General features: G+C 41.1%; 1 protein-coding gene across 1 annotated transcript in view; it reads left to right on the forward strand.

The window, feature by feature from the left end:
- Window positions 1-203: 203 nt before the first annotated feature.
- Window positions 204-18,180, forward strand: part of SIDT1 (SID1 transmembrane family member 1) — a 115,855-nt gene continuing 97,878 nt past the window's right edge. The window contains 1 exon segment of the mRNA XM_080655418.1: window positions 204-529. Within this exon segment, the coding sequence (XP_080511544.1) occupies window positions 323-529 (207 nt within the window). The 5' untranslated portion in view covers window positions 204-322.

Genomic DNA, 18,180 nt, shown 5'->3' on the forward strand with positions numbered 1-18,180 from the left:
GGTAAGTGGGAGATTCTCAGAAATGAGAAAAGGGGCAGGAAACTGACTTAGAAGCCGGGGAGCAAAGCAGTAGCCCCCGGCCGGCTTATCTCCCGCCGCCTTACTCCTGGCCGTGACCTCCCGCGGAGACCCCGGGCGGCTGCCTCAATATTGGCTCGGTCCTTCCCCAGCGCGTTGCCAGTCCTAGTCTGCCGGGCTTGCCGGACATCGCCTGCGCGGCGCTGAAGCCCGCGCCAGGCCCCGGGGGGGCTTTGGAAGGACCGGCTCTGCGCTCGCCGGGTCCCCAGGGCGGCTCTGCTGCGCGGCGGGCGCGGCGCCCACCATGCCCGGCTGCCCGCGGCTCGTCCTGCTCTGCGCGCTGCCCTGGCTCCTGCGGGCGGCGGCACCCGGGAGCCCTGCGCCACCCCTCGCGCGCCGCGACCCCCACGACCCGGCCAGGGGCGCCGATTTCGATCGTGTCTACAGCGGGGTAGTGAACCTCAGCACCGAGAACATCTACTCCTTCTCCTACACCAGCCAGCCTGGCCAGGTAAGAAGCTCGCTTCCCTCGCTCGACTCCCAGCAACTTGCCAGACCTCGGCGCCCGTCGCTGCTTTGGGTCCTTTGGGAAGCGACCTCGGGAGACCTCAGGGACTGGGGGCCCCTAGCTCCCTTTTTCATTCACAGCAATCACTGCCCAGCCGAGCCGCGCGTCCTCCGCGACCGGCCTTGGGGACAACTCCGCTTCCTTTCCCGCCTCCCCTGGCCTGGCCGCTGGCATTTCTGGGCTTTCCAAGGCACTGGTTCCCCCACGGTCTGCGGGAACTGTCCGCCTACCCGACCTTTCTCTAGGAAAGTCATGATGTCTAGGGTCGCGGAGGGCAAGGGCCGCAACTCTGGTCCTAATCTCCTGCAGGGAAGGAAACTCGTTCCACTGGGATGATTCCGCCAGACCCTTCTGTCTCATAGCGCATTGGGGTGGAAGCACTGCTCGGAATCTAAAATGGAAATGTGTGAGAATGGACGCAAGCTGCAGAACCTCTGTGCATTCATAGTCATTTCCTGTGCTTCTGTGCCATTGTCACACATCTGTGCTTCTGAGAAGCCGGCAGACCCGGCCAGAGACATTGGAACTGCAGCCATGCCCCTATCTGTTGAGATGTTGATTTTAAATAAGGATGGATAATTGTGTGAAAATGTTAGACCTGTTTCTGACAAGAACTGAGGGAGGCAAGGGAAATGACTTCCAGCAGCTTGACTTCCCTTTGACACATACACTCTGATTATATAATGTAAGAAAAACATAGCTTGATTTTTTTCCTTTAATGGTACAGAGAAAAGAGAAAAACCCCCATTGTACCTGTCTCTGGATCTTCATCCCATATAAATGTGTATGTCCCTACTCCCCAGAAAATTCAGGAACTGATTATTGGGATACCATGATATGCCTCCCTTTGTAACTCTCACTTACCCAGTAACTTGGGGTTGTACTGAGCTGAAGGGACCAATGTGCCTATGTCCTCCCAGACATCTCCCACTGTGTGTATTGAGCAAGTGCTCCATCTCCACTGGGTCACTACATCCTAAGGCGTGGTTGCCATAGCAGCACAGCCCTAACCCTGTCCTGTCCTCCTCTGACCTTCCCCTGGTGTGTCCTGAAGTGAGCAGACTGGCTGTGTGCAGAGCCGTTCCATTATAGACAAGTGGGAAGGGGCAGTTTTTATTCTCCAAACCCCGGTAAAGTGACCTCTTTCTGTCCAGTGTGTGGTATGGACCATCTGACGTATCACAGATAAGGTGTGTTCCTAGCCCTGTGATTGACTCAGAACAAATAAAAGTGTAAAAAACTCCCTGATCTCTGGGGTGTACTGCCAGTATCCTCCTAAATCATTGGTAACAAAACGCAAGTAATCTGTGCAAAGTAACTCCTAACATCAGGCTTTAGTGTTTCTTGCACTTCTGCTTAGAGATAGATTGACTGCTTTCTGTTGGCCTTTTTGCCATTAGTATTCTGCCAGTTCCTCTACTTCACTACAGCACAGGTGATAGATACTGTTTGCAGTTGGGGTCACCTGATTCACTTTGTTAGAAAACCATTCGATATTGAGGATAAGGGCAGAATCATGTTCATCTCTGTGCCCCAGTACCTAGCACAGTGCTTGGCACATAAGAGGTTTACCAATGTTTTTGAAAGAAAAAAAGAAGAAATAAGTGAAGAAAGATTTAAGGACTCTATAAGCTGAAGCTAAATAAACTATGTAGTGTTTTATTAGGTTGAAAGTATAAGATCATTTCAGATAAAAACAAAAAATTTTCATGAAAAACAAAATTCTTAAGAATTTTTCTACAATTATGCCCTTTCCATTTTGCCTGTGTGTTAAAGTGCCCTTTATTTTATGAAACAATGTCAATAATTCGTTTTTAAAAGATCTTTGCATAATACAATAAAAAGTTAGTTATCCCAGCAGTCCCCAAAATTTTACTAATCAGAAATACAGGTGGGGACCATGGAACTGACAGATAACTCAAGTATTTTAATGCCAGTAAGCAATAATATGAACCAGATGTTCTTAAATCTTACAGCTTTCTGAGATCTCTCTCTAATGTCCCAGTAAGACAGTGGAACTCTCCACCCGCTTACTTTGGGAAATGACCCTCCTCTGCCTCCAGTCAGTATTTCTGTTGATTTCTACAGAGATGGCATTTTTCTGACCTGTTTGTCAAACCATTACTCAGTTTCAACTGATAGCCTCATCTCTTCTTGATCCCTTTTGCCCCATGTTGAGTACCAGCAGCCCCTCCTTCTAATACCATGAAAATGATGTTGTTGGATTTAGCAGAATTTTACCGAAGATTTGGACTAACATAAGGAAATTGCAGAACACCACAGGATAGGTGATAGATTAAATCAGAAATCTAGGCAACTCTGTCATAACAATTTATCAGCTATTCCCCATGGGGAAATCTCAAGATGGTGGCACTATTTTGGGGGCCCTGGCTTATCACCACTCCCCACCCCAAGTGCAGACTTCCCACTCTCTACATTTTTGTTACTAGCTCGTATCAAACAGTTTTGCCTCCATCACCAAACCCAAACTCACCAATGGGCTCTGCTAAATAAAGGTCTATAAACCCAAAAGTATAAGCTTGGCCGTGACCAGTGTCCTTTAACCTGAGCAAGTCCCAGTGAGGGCTCCTTCCCCTGAAGGTGTCATTTCCCACCTACCCCTCTCTTTAGTGCAACAAAGAATTTGGTTTAGAAAAAAAAAAAAAAAAAAAAAAAAAAAAAATATATATATATATATATATATATATATATTGCATTTTAATCTCTTTTTCCTTTTCTCTTCAAATATTGTTATATTTTCCATTATTTCTCCTTCACTTGGAGGAGAAAGGCTATTCTAAATTTAGGCTTTGGTAGAGAGAGAAAGCTACCATGGGAGCCTTCCCTCCTAATCTTTCCTGTCAGCCTCTGCATCTCCCATTCCAAACTGCTATTCTGCAGACTTGTTTATCCAAGTGTATGTCGTGCAAATTAGCTGAGCTCAGTACCAGGAAAAGTCTCACATGCCTTCCAGGCAGACAGTAATGTAACTAAGAAGCTGCCATTAAAAAAATATCACCGGAAGAACGGAGTGATTGGTTTAAAGAAGAATAATGAAAATAATGATTGAAGACGCAGGTTAGGCAAGATCCTGGTTCATTTATTTCCCTTTTCAGAGGACTAGGGCTTCACTGTGGCACACAAGGTGTTCTAAAACCACAGGGCTGGAGCAAAACCGGGAGGAAATCACCTTGCTGAGAAAGTCACCAGGGATATGATTGACTAGGACAGAGGGCACAAAAGCAGGTTTTTGGGAAATGAGAATACTTTGTACAGTCAGGCGCTGGCAATAATCAGATGTTTATATTTGAGTCTTTAAATAAAAATCTACCCACCGTGCAACAAGATGTCTTTCTGAGACTTTCAGAAACAGAATTCAGTGTTTGCCATAGAATTTTTTTAATTTGAAATGTTTCCCTGGAAATAATTATTTTGTTTATTACACTGAGGCATTTGTCTTTTAATGACATATACTTTTCTATGCCCATTGAACAATGCTGGCTTTAGTATGATCAATCATCAGTCATGTATCTAAACCAGTTATACCAGTCTCTTGGATCCAGATTCAAAAGCCCAACCAGGTCTCTTGAACAATTGTATCTTCTAGCTATGTACATGAATAGTTATGCAGAAGAATTTAAGACTTTGATGTGCTAGCCTCAGTTCTCCTGGTCTTGTTTGTGCTCTCCCTGTGTTCTCGGTACTTCGGCAGAGAAGCCTCTTCTGATGTCCTCTTATTGAACTGCCTGGTGCTTGTTTGTGAGGAGAGAATCGTCTCATTAGCACATTATCTGGGTGACTGGTTACTGTCTCTGTCAGCTCAGGCTGTTATAGCAGAACACCATAGTCTGGGTGCCTTAAAAAAATATTTCTAACCGTTTTAGAGGCTGGGAAGTCCGAGATCCAAGTGTCAGCAGATTTGGCATCTGGTGAGAACTGGCTTCCTGGCTTATAGACAGCGCCTTCTATCTGTGTCTGCACCTGGCCCACACAGCAGAGAGAAGCAAGCTCTCTCCCGTCTCTTCTTATAAAGGCACTAATCTCATCATGAGGGCTCCAACCTCATGATCTAATCACATTCCTAAGGCCCAATCTCCAAATACTATCACATTGGGGATTAGGCTTCAAGTTATGAATTGGGGTGAGGGGGGAATACAAACCTTCAGCCTATAGAAGTCACCTCCCACATTTTTCTCTGTGGTTCTGAAAATGGAGCGTCAACTGTCATAAGGGTGTCATGGGCTGACCATACTCCAATTATGATTTTTATGGAGCACCCATCTTCTCCCTGCCTAATCTTGTGCTAAATTTTATAATGAAATCTGTAGGTATGTCCAATATGGTAGCCACTATCCACATGTGGCTATGGAGCACTGGAACTGTAGCTAGTCACAAAATGAGTTGTACTGTAAGTGTATCGTACACACTAGATTTTGAAGACAGTAGGAAAAAATAACATAAGATGTATCATTAATATTTTTATTGATTATGTTTATATACTAGATATATTTGGTTAAATAAATACATAATAAAATTCACTTCACCTGTTTTACCTTTTTAATGTAACTACTAGAAAATTGAAAAACATGTTTGGCTCATTTTATGTTTTTATTAGATAACACTTCTCCAAGTACTACAAGACTTTAGAGAAGTCATTCATTCCACAGATAGCTTTGTTGGAGGTAATGAGGTTTGAAAAGGTGATAATAGATAAGCAGAACTTGGACAAGAAAGAAAAGGGAATAAGGCTGCTGTAAACATTTGCATGCACATTTTTGTGTGGATTTAAGTTTTCAACTCATTTGGGTAAATACCAAGGAGCTTAATTCCTGGGTCACATGCTAAGAGTAGGTTCCTTTTTCTAAGGAACTGTCAAGCTTGTCTTCCAAAGTGACTGAACCATTTTGCATTCCCACCAGCAGTGAATGGGAGTCCCTGTTGCTCCACATCCTCATCTGCATCTGGTATAGTCAGTGCTTTAGATTTTAGCCATTCTGATATATGTAGTGTGATATCTCATTGTTTTAGTTTGCAGTGTCCTGATGGCATATGCTGTTGAGTATCTTTTCATGTGCTTATTTGCTATCCATACATCTTCTTTGGTGAGGTGTCTGTTCAGATTTGTTGTCCACTTTTAAATTGCATTGTTTGTTTCTGTATTGTTGAGTTTTTAAGAATTCTTTATAGATTTTGGATACCAGTCCTTTATCAGATAAAAGTTTTGCAAATATTTTCTCCTTGTCCATGGCTTGTCTTTTTTCATTTGCTTAACAGTGTTGTTGTTTTTCCTAAAGAGGAGACATTTTAAAATTTAATGAAGTGCCACTTAACAAGATTCTTTTCATGGATTGTGCCTTTGATATGATGTCGAAAAAGTCACCAAATCTAAGGTGACCTAGATTTTCTCCTATGTTATTTTCTGGAAGTTATATAGGTTCGAATTTTATATTTAGGTTTATGATCCATTTGGGGTTAATTTTTGTGAAAGGGGTAAGGTCTAGATTATTTTTTTCTTTTTCTTTCCTTTTTTAAATTTTTTTCTTTCTTTCTAGATTTTTTTTTTGTTTTTGCATATGGTGTCCAATTGTTCCAGCACTCCCCTATTTTTAGTATTACAGTATTGTGTGTGTGTATGCATTTACAGCCTGACTTGAACCAAAGAGTTTGAAGCAGTTTCTCACTCAGAACTCATTGTTCTTAGCCTTTCCTTCTGCAGCCACCACCTCTAATTTTGACCATTCTCTTGTTGCTCCTTTTCTCTGTGTATCTGATGTCTCTGCTTCTCCCATCCTTTTTGTCTTTCAAGTCTTTTATGAATACTGTCAGCCCATCAAGGTTCTTTCTCTTCTCTAGTTGATCTCTTCAGGTTGTCTGAGGCTTTGCTACCGGCAGACACTCCTTTTTCTATATCTCAGGAGATAGGTTTTATTTCTTACTTCCTGATTCAGAGCCATGGTGGGTCATCTCAATTACTAGAGATTGGTCTTCCTATTTTCAAGGTTTTGCTATGGAATTTTAATACCAATAGTGGAGGATGAAGGATTTTGCATATCAAGTCTACTTAGCTACAGATGTGTAATTGGGCTTGCACTTGAGACTTTTCCTGTTCTTTTTTATATCACTAAAAGAAACATTTGAACTGTCCCTCGAAACCACAAGAAAGGGGACTGAATTTAAACTTAAGAGCTAACAGGATTTGTTAAGTCACCCAATCTCTTCTTACTTAACAGGAGGGAAAACTGAGAGCCAATGAAATAAATTGTTTCTCAAAAATCATGTAACTAGTTTAAAGCAAAGCCAGGAATAAAACTCAGGTTCCTGAGGATATTTCCTCAGGGTGTTTCTACTAAACCACTCTCCCTCCCACAAGAGCACCTCTTTTAATCAACAACAATAAAAACAATTTTTAAATATCGTAGTCATACTTCCACAGCCAGGTCATTTGACCATGCACTTTAGGAGCTTCATGTTTGACTTCCTGACAATACTGAAAATTGAAACAAGAGGTTTTTCATTTTTGTTTTCCCTCATGAATTGTCCAGGCCTCCATTTGTCTGTGTAAGTCAGCAGGCAGGGTTGACACTAAGTAAAACTGAGAAGTTGGCAGATTTTCTTCAGTGTTTCACAGAGCCACAGCCACCCACCAATCATGATCTTACCTTGCATCCCTGTGGACCAAAAGGGTCAATCTTCATCTCTTTTGTGCTTTGTTTTTATCAGTGCTGGGTTCCTTCTTTGTGCCAGAAACAGGGCAGCTTGGAGACCCAAGCAGCAAGCCTATAAGTTACTCTAGGACAGTATTAATCCTGAGAACTGGTATTTCCAGATCCCCACTAAACAGCCATGAAGATAAGCCATCGAAAACAGGAATAACTGACTGTTTCTGTACCTTTAGATTTAACTGCCCTTTGTGGACAAAGTGACTCACACTCTTTTAATTAACCTAACTGGAAGCATGTGTTATGCTCCCCCAAAATTAACATGTAAATGCCCAGTTTTATTTTAGCCTTCCCAATGTTTGCAAAATGGAATTTTGTATTTGCCCTCCCCCTCCCCCACCTTGCCATCATCAGCAGAGTGGAGGAATTATAGCTTTTTAAGAGAAAGATAATGTTTACCTGAGGAATAAAGAGATAAAAAGTGGGGAAAAGGAGAGAGGCAACAGGATGAAGTCTGGGTATTCAGAGGTGGTTTAAGGAGGTCTGTGAACAGTGAAGCTCCAAGATAGCTGTGGGATATGAGTGAAACAGAGAAGAAAAGAGAACGTGGGGTCTGGCAAGATTTTTAGCTGAAAGCAACAGAAATTACCCAGCTAATAGAAGCAGAAGAATAATTCATTAGTAGGATTTAGGTATCTCCCAAATCTGAGTTACCAGGTTCAGACTATAATTGGGAACCAAGGGAAATTAAACTGTAGGGGATTATAGCAATAGCTGGAAAACAATATGGGGAGTCCTCAAAACATTAAAAATGGAGCTGCAATAATACCCAGCAATATCACTTCTCGGCATTTATGCAAAGAATACAAAAACACTAATTAAAAAAGATAAATGCACCCCTTTGTACATTGCAGCATTATTTACAATAGCCAGGATATGTAAGCAATCTATGTGTCCATCGACAGATGAATGGATAAAAATGTGGTATATGGTCCAGCTGGTGTTGCTCAATTGGTTGAGCCTCATCCCATCCATCAAGAGGTTGCTGGTTCAATTCCTAGTCAGGGCACATGCCTGGGTTGTGAGCTCAGTCCCCAGTAGGAGGTAGCCAATGGATGTTTCTCTCTCATTGATGTTTCTATCTCTCCCTCTCCCTTCCTTTCTTTCTAAAATCAATAAAAACGTATGTTCGAAAATGTGGTATATGGATATACAATAAAAAAGAATAAAATCTTGCCATTTGTGACAACATGGATGGACCTTGATGGTATTATGCTAAGTGAAAGAAATCAGACAGAGAAAGACAAATACCATTATGATTTCATTTATATGTGGAATCTAAAAAACAAAGAATAAATAAAAAACAAAACAGAAACAAACCCATATATATAGAGAAAAAGCTTATGCTTGTCCAAAGGGAGAGGGATGGATGGATGGATGGATGGATGGAAATTAAAAAATAAAATTAAGACAAACATAAACTACTTTTAGGGATTAATAGAAAGAAAAATTATAGCGAGAGCCATGCCATACAGCAGTGCATACATTGTAGTCAGAGTCCATCCTCGTAGCCAGCTGGGGGAGCAATCCTCCCCCATGCATGGGCCAATAGCAATCAAGACTCAACTATAACAGGAGGGCTCACATAATTGACATAAGGGACACTTTTGTAGCACCTATCTCAGGTGATCAGGGAGACTGTACCACAAACCCCACAAGACACCTACTACATAAGGCCATACTACCAAGACTATCTCAGACACAGAAACAAATACAGATAGGCAGGCAAAATAGGAGACAAAAAAACATGACCCAAATGAAAGAACAGGAGAAACCCCAGAAAAATAAGTACATGAAATGAAGGCAAGCAAGCTACTAGATATAGAATTGTAAACAGTGGTTATAAGGATGTCCAACATACTTAGAGAGAACTACAACAAATACACTGAGTGGCCAGATTATTATGATCTCTGAACGCATAATAATCTGGCCACTCAGTGTATAGCCTATATAATAAAAGGCTAATATGCAAATTATCCCCTCGACCAGGAGTTCAACCAGCAGGCAGGCCAGCCAACTGCCCATGTCCCCTCCTCCTGGCCAGGCTGGCCGGACCCCACCCATGCATGAATTCATGCACCGGGCCTCTAATACACACACACACACACACACACACACACACACACACAAACACACTGTGAGTGGCCAGATTATTATGCGTTCAGAGATCATAATAATCTGGCCACTCAGTGTAGATAACAAGCATAAAAAAGGATATAGAGCCCTAGCTGGTTTGGCTCAGTGGATAGAGTGTCAGCCTGTGGACTGAAGCGTCTCAGATTTGATTCCGGTCAGGGCCACATGCCTGGGTTGCAGGCTCAATCCCCTGTAAAGGGTGTGCAGGAGGCAACTGATTAATGACTCTCTCATCATTGATGTTTCTATCTCTCTCTTCCTCTCCCTTCCTCTCTGAAATCAATAAAAATATATTTTTTAAAAAGGACATAAAAATCAGTCAGAAATGAAGAATATAATATCTGAAATGAAGAATAAATAAAAAGGTATCAACAATAGGCTAGGTGAAACAGAAGATCAAATCAGCGATTTGGAAGACAAGGTAGAGGAAAACACCCAATCAAAGCAGAAAAAATAAAGAATTTTTAAAAATAAGTATAGTCTAAGGGACCACTGGGACAACATGAAGCATAACAGCATCCATATTATTGGGGGTAACAGAAGGAGAAGAGAGAGATCAAGGAATGAAGAACCTACTTGAAGAAATAATGGCTGAAAACTTCCCTAACCTGGTGGAGGAAAAAGACACACAAGTTTAAGAAGTGCCGAGAGTCACAAACAAGATGAACCCAAAGAGGCCTATGGCAAGACACATCATAATTAAAATGGTAAAGGTTAAAGACACAAAGAGAATCTTAAAAGCAGCAAGAGAAAGATAATTAGTTACTACAAGAGAGCTCCCATAAGACTATCACCTGATTTTTCAACAGACATTTTGCAGGCTAGAAGACATTGGCAGAAAATGTTCCATGTGATGAAAAGCAAGGGCCTACAATCAAGACTACTTACCCAGCAAGGCTATCATTTAACATTGAAGGTGAAATAAAGAGCTTCCCAGACAAGAACAAGCTAATGGAGTTCATTACCACTAAACAAGTATTATAAAAATGGTAAAGGGTCTTTTTAAAGAAGAAGAAAGGAAGAAAAAAGGAGCATAGTTATAAGAAATAAAACAGCAATAAATACATACATATCAATAATCACTTTAAATGTAAATGGCTTAAATGTCCAATCAAAAGATATAGGATAGCTGAATGGGTAAGAAAACAAGACTCAGTTGTAGAACTATGCACCTGAAACCTGTATAATTTTGTTATCTAGTGTCACCCCAATAAATTCAATGAAAAGGGAAAAAAAGACAAGACAACTGTTGTCTACAAGAGAACCACTTTAGAACAAAAGATATTTACAGAATGAAAGTAAAGGGTTGGAAAAAAGACATTTCATACAAATGGACATGAAAAAAAAAAGCTGGGGTAGCAATACTTATCAGACAAAATAGATTTTAAAACAAAGGCCATAGAAGCAAAGAAGGACATTGCATAATAATAAAGAGAGCAACCCATCAAAAGGATATAACCCTTGTAAACATTTATGCAACCAACATAGGAGCACCTAAATATATAAAGCAAATCTTGATGGACATAAAGGGAGAGATCAACAGCAATACAGTCATAGTAGGGTTTTTAACACCCCATTGAAGTCAATGGATAGATTTTCCAAACAGAAAATCAACAAGGAAACAGCAGCCTTCAATGATATAATAGAGCCAATGGATTTAACTGATATTTTCAGAGCATTTCACCGCAAAGTAGCAGAATATACATTATTTTCAAGTTCACATAGAACATTTTTTAGGATAGAACACATGCTAGGACACAAGACAAGTGTCAATAAATTCAAGAAGATTGAAATAATATCAAGCATCTTCTCTGACCACAATGGTATGAAACTAGAAATCAATTACAAGAAAAAAAAGTGAAAACACACAAACAACGGACACTAAATAACATATTACTAAAAAAGTGAATGAGACCAAAGAAGAAATCAAAAGATAGCTTGAGAGAAATGAAAATGAATACACAACAAACCAAAATCAATGGGGCACAGCGAAAGCAGTCCTAAGACGGAAATTTATAGCAATGCAGGCCTACTTTAAGAAGCATGAGTCTGACCGGCGTGGCTCAGTAGTTAAGTGTCGACCTATGAACGAGGAGGTCACCATTCAATTCCTTGTCAAGGCACATGCCTGGGTTGTGGGCTCGATCCCCAGGAGGGGGCATATAGGAGGTAGCCAATCCATGATTTTCTCTCATCATTGATGTTTCTGTCACTCTCTTTTTTTTAATTTTTTCATTTATTTATTTATTTATTTATTTATTTATTTATTTATTTATTTATTATATTTTTTTATTGATTTCAGAGAGGGAGAAAGAGATAGAAACATCAGTGTTGAAAGAGAATCATGGATTGACTGCCTCCTATACACCCCCTACTGGGGATCGAGCCCGCAACCCAGGCCTGTGCCCTTGACTGGAAATGAACCGGAACCCTTCAGTCTGCAGGCTGACACTCTATCCACTGAGCCAAATGAACTAGGGCGATGTTTCAATCTCTTTCTCCCACTTCCTTCCTCTCTGAAATCAATAAAAATATATTTTTAAGAAAAAGAAGCATGCGAAGAGTAACCAAGATGGTGGCATAAATAAACACCTACACTGCTGCCTCGCACAACAATATCAAAACTACAACTAAAAGACAAAACGGACATCATCCAGAACCACAGGAAGGCTGGCTGAGTGGAAATTCTACAACTAGAAGAAAAGAGGAAAGCACATTGAGACTCAGAGGAGCTGCAAAAGGCTGAGGTACAGAGACTCGCACATGGAGAGGAAGGGCGGCTGTGTGCATGGGTGGCTGAGTGCGCGGCTGGCTTTCTAAAGTGGGAGGGAGAAGGAAGCTCGCGACTGCACTGAACTCCAGTTCCAGGCAAGTTTCTGGGAACCCCGACTCATTCAGGGAGAAACTGGACTGTCTGGCACTGGGCGAAACTCGAGGGCGGCTTTCTCTCAGAGGTGCTTGCAGTGATTACCGAGGGACACTGAGACTCAGGGGCCTCATAGGCAGGGCTGACGGGAAACCAAGGCTGTATGCTCCGCCCTGAAACTCCGCCCCATCCAAGCTGAGCACAGAGGCTTTTGCAATTTTGCAAGTCTTATCTCATAAGAGTGTCTCCAGCACAGTTCTCCCAGCGTAGACACAGCTGATCCTCACAGCCAACTGGCCTGGAGGTCAATTCCTCCCAGTGATACCAACAACAATCAAGACTTAACTACAACAAGGCTGAGCACACAGTCCACAAAGGGGTGCACCAAGAGTGTCTACCTCAGGTAACTGGGGAGGCTGAGCCACTGGGCCCTATAGGACACCTACCACACAAAGCCAATCTATCAACTCAGGAAAGCAGCCAAAATGCAGAGACAAAGAAACAGATCACAAATGAAAGAAATAGAGGAAAGCAAACAACTGGATATAGAGTTCAAAACCACGGTTATAAGGTTTTTCAAGAATTTCCTAGAAAAGGCCAATAAATTTAGCGAGACCCTCGAGGATATGAAAAAGGACCACCTAGAAATTAAACATACACTGACTGAAATAAAAAATATTATACAGAGACCTAACAGCAGACTAGAGGACCGCAAGAATCAAGTCAAAGATTTGAAATATAAAGAAGCAAAAAACACTCAGCTGGAAAAGCAAAAAGGAAAAAGAATCCAAAAATATGAAGATAGTGTAAGAAGCCTCTGGGACAACCTCAAGCGTACCAACATCCGAATTATGGGGGTGCCAGAAGAAGAGAGAGAGCAAGATACTGAAAACCTATTTGAAGAAATAATGACTGAAAACTTCCACCTGGTGAAAGAAATAGACTTACAAGTCCAGGGAGTGCACAGAACCCCAAACAAAAGGAATCCAAAGAGGACCACACCAAGACACATCATAATTAAAATGCCAAGAGCAAAAGACAAAGAGAGAATATTAAAAGCAGCAAGAGAAAAACAGTTAGTTACCTACAAGGGAGCACCCATACAACTGTCAGCTGATTTCTCAACAGAAACTATGCAGGCCAGACAGGAGTGGCAAGAAATATTCAAAGTGATGAATAGCAAGAACCTACAACCAAGATTACTCTACCCAGCAAAGCTATCATTCAGAATTGAAGGGCAGATAAAGAGCTTCACAGATAAGAAAAAGCTAAAGGAGTTCATCACCACCAAACCAGTATTATATGAAATGCTGAAAGGTATTCTTTAAGAAGAGGAAGAAGAAGAAAAAGGTAAAGATAAAAATTATGAACAACAAATACATATCTATCAACAAGTGAATCTAAAAATCAAGTGAATAAAAAAGTCTGATGAACAGAATAAACTGGTGAATATAATAGAATCAGGGGCATAGAAAGGGAGTGGACTGACAATTCTTGGGGGGAAAGGGATGTGGGGGTGCTGGAAGAGACTGGACAAAAAGCATACACCTATGGATGAGGACAGTGTGGGGGAGGTAAGGGCAGAAGGTGGGATGGGAACTGGGTGGAGGGGAGCTATGAGGGGAAAAAAGAGGAACAATTGTAATAATCTGAACAATAAAGATTTATTAAATTAAAAAAAAGGAAGAAAAAGAAGCATGCAAATTTTCAAACAATCTAACCTTACACCTAAAGGAACTAGAAAAAGAACAACAACAACAAAAAAAAGCCCTAAGTGAGTAGAAGGAAAGAAATAATAAAGACAAGACTGCAAATGAGAGTCTAAAAATCAATACAAAAGATCAATTAAATTAAAAGCTGGTTTTTAGAAAAGATAAACAAGATTAATAAACCTTTAAGCAGACTCATCAAGAAAAAATGAGAGAGGACCCAAATAAATAAAATCAGAACTGAAAGAGAAGTAACAACTGACATCTCAGAAATACAAAGATTACAAGAAAATATTACAAACAACTACATGCCAACAAATTGGACAATCTGGAGGAAATGGATAAATTCCTAGAAACATACAATCTTCTCAAACTTAATCAAGAAGAAACAGAACAGACTGATTACCACTAATGAAATAAAAAATAATAATAAAATAAAAAACTTCCAGCAAACAGAAGTCCTGGATCAGATGGCTTCACTGGTGAATTTTACCAAACATTCAAAGAAGAACTAACACCTATCCTTCTCAAACTATTCCAAAAAAATTCCAGAGGAGGGGAGACTCCCAAACTCATTTTATGAAATCAGCATCATCTTAATTCCAAAACCAGATAAAGATACTACTAAGAAAGAAAATTATAAGCCAACATTCCTAGCGAACATAGATGCAAAAATTTTCAACAAAATATTAACAAACTGAATTCAGCAATACATTAAAAAGATCATACACCATAATCAAGTGGGATTTATTCCTGTGATTCAAGGTTAATACAATATCTGCAAATCAATTAACTTGGTATACCACATAAACAAAATGGAGGATTAAAATTGCATGATTGTATCACAGATGCAGAAAAAGCATTTGACAAAATCCAGCACCCACTTAGGATAAAACCTCTCAACAAAGTGGAAATAGAGGGAACATACCTCAGCATAATAAAGGCCATATAAAACAAACCCACAGCCAACATCATACTCAACAGGGATAAACTAAAAGTGTTTCCCTTAAGATCAGGAACAAGACAGGATATCTGTTTTCACCACTCTTATTCAACATAGTAGTGGAAGTTTTAGCCAAAGCAATCAGACAAGAAGAAATAAAAGCATCCAAATTGGAAAGGAAGAAGTAAAAATATTATTATTTGCTGGTGACATAATACTATATATGGAGAACACCAAAGATTATACCAAAAAAACTGCTAGAACTGATAAATGAAAAATGCAAATTAAAACCACAATGAGAAATCACCTCACACCTGTAAGAATGGCTATCATCAATAAATCCACAAATGATAACTGTTGGTGAGGATGAGAGAAAAGGGAACCCTTGTGCACTATTGGTAGGAATGCAGATTGGTGCAGTCACTATAGAAAACAGTATGAGGTTCCTCAAAAAATTTAAAATGGCATTGCCGTATGACCCAGGGATTCCACTTCTGGTTACATAGCTGAAGAAACTCAAAATGCTAATCCAAAAGAATAGATGCACTCCTATGTTCATTGCAGCCATGGAAGCAATCCAAGTGCCCATCAATAGACAAGTGGATAAAAAAAGTGGTGGTACATATGTACTACGGAGTATTACTTAGCCATAAAAGAGTGAAATCTTACCATTTTCAACAGTATGGATGGACCTAGAGGGTATTATGCTAAGTGAAGTAAGTCAGTCAGAAAAAGACCAACTATCATAGGATTTCACTTATATGTGGAATCTAAAGGACAAAGCAGACAAAATAATGGAATTGAAACAGATTCATAGACACAGAGAGCAGACTGGTAGTTGTCAGAGGAGAGTGGGCTTGTGGGTCTGGGTAAAAAAGGTGAAGGGATTAAGAAGTACAAATTGGTAGTTACAACAGAGTCACGGCCCTGCCCTGTGGCTTGGTTGATTGGAGCATCATGTGGTCCCAAATACCAAAAGGTTGCAGGTTCGATTCCCAGTCAGGGCACATATCTAGGTTGCAGGTTCAATCCCCAGTCAGAGGCAACCAGATATTTCTCTCTCACATCCATATTTCTCTGTCACTCTCTTCACTCTCTTTCTTCCTGTCTCTCTCTAAAATCGATAAAAAACATATCCTCCAATGAGATTTTTTTTAAAAACTAGAGGCCCAGTGCACAAAGTTCATGCACAGGGGGTCCCCTCAGCCCAGCCTGCACCCTCTCCAATCCGGGACCTCTCAGGGGATGTCCGACTGCCGGTTTAGGCCAGATCCCAGGGATCAGCCCTAAACCGGCAGTCGGACATCCCTCTCACAACCTGGGATCGCTGGATCCTAATTGCTCACCTGCCTGCCTGCCTGATCGCACCTAACTGCCCCCCTTGCCAGCCTGATCACCCCTAACTACCTTTGCCTGAGGGCCTGGTCGCCCCTTACTGCCCTCCCTACCGGCCTGGTTGACCCAACTTCCCCCGCTTCTGCTGTCCTGGTTGCCCCATGCAACCTGCTGTTCGGTCATTACTGTGACAGTGTCCTGGACAATTTGCATATTCATCTATTATTAGTATAGACAGGGGTGGGCAAACTTTTTGACTCGAGGGCCGGCCACAATGGGTTCTAAAACTGGACCGGAGGGCCGGAACAAAAGCATGGATGGAGTGTTTATGTGAACTAATATAAATTCAAAGTAACCATCACATAAAAGGGTATAGTCTTTCGGCTCCGCGGGTCGGATAGAACAGCCGAACGGGCCGGATACGGCCCGCGAGCTGTAGTTTGCCCACGGCTGGTATAGATACTCACGTAGGTGTAAACGTGGAATAGTAAATAATATTGCGATAAATATGTATGGTACCAGGTAGGCACTGGAAATATTGGGGAGAACACTTTGTAAAGTATATGATTGTCTAAATCTTATGCTGTACACCACATATTTGTATGTTGTACAAAATAATATTGGAAATAAATTCTATTTGAAAAAAATAAACTTAAAATGGTACATTAAAAAAATAAAGAGGAACACCCAGTCTGAGATCAGAGAAGAATTCAAGTAACCTTCTCAGCCACAATGTTCACTCTGTGATTAGTAATGGTTTTGTCTGTAAATTTGACCTTCCCTGAGGACTCTTCCGCTGTCTCAAGAATTTTTCTTAAAGAGTTTGAAGGTGAAGATGTTTGCAGATGTTTTGACTAATTTAGAAAGCAGTTTCCTTAAGGCAATATTTATCTGTCAAATACTTACTTAAATTATAAATGGTACCAGTCTGGCAATAAATAACACTCCAGAAATAAATAGCTGCAACGTGTCAGATAATAACTCTAACAATCATAACAATAATTTTCTAGTGCTTTTCCATCTTCAGAACGGTAATTAAGGAGGTCTCAGAATAGCTCTATAGGAGACTTGCCTGTAGCAATCACTCGGCATAAAAATAAAATCTAGGGAATGGATCATGACCTCTGCCTCAAACCATGAAACAATTCTTTTCCCTTCTTCAACCCCTTTGTGGGAGAAATAGTATAAGTAGGAGATAGAAGAAGACGGGAAAGATAAAGAGGAGAAAATAAATCACCCACAGATGACTCAGCACCAACCACTTGCTCTCTCCCAAAAACGACTCCTGGAGAGGCCTAAAGATTTAGGGACATCAGGGAGACAAAGGGATCAATGAAAAACTGAGAAACTCTGGAGAGACAGAAGATGGTTAGTTCTTGGAGTGAGAGTCAAGTGTCAGCCCACAATTTAAGAGGTCGTGGGTAGGAACTAGGTTGGGTGAGAGCTTTCCCTTTACTTTTTTTGCCTCCCTCAGTCTGGCCTAGGTGGATGCCACCTGCCCTGCCTCATCAGGGCTCCGTGGGATGACTTCCATGGAGACTGGCTGGAGTGCAGCAAGATGACTGCTGTGTGGGTTGACTTGCTGACTCTAAGCATTCTCTCCTTCCCCACTGCCCACTTCACAAGGTGGGGCCAGCAGATTACAATGGAAGCCGGAGGGGGGATGGGGTAAAGACTTGAGGCCCTCTATCCTGAGGGGGTTTCCATTTTAATCTTGCTACCCTGAACTCTCCTCACATTGAGCCTCTCCCTTGGGGCTTCTCAGTGCAACCCCAGATAGCTGATGCCCCAGGAACTCACAGGAGAAATAACAGATCTGCAGAAGGAACTTACCTGAGAGACTGAACGACCTTTACAAGATGCAGCAGAATTAATAAATAGAAAGA

Source organism: Plecotus auritus, assembly GCF_963455305.1.
Source record: "Plecotus auritus genome assembly, chromosome: 2".
NCBI classification, from domain to species: domain Eukaryota; kingdom Metazoa; phylum Chordata; class Mammalia; order Chiroptera; family Vespertilionidae; genus Plecotus; species Plecotus auritus.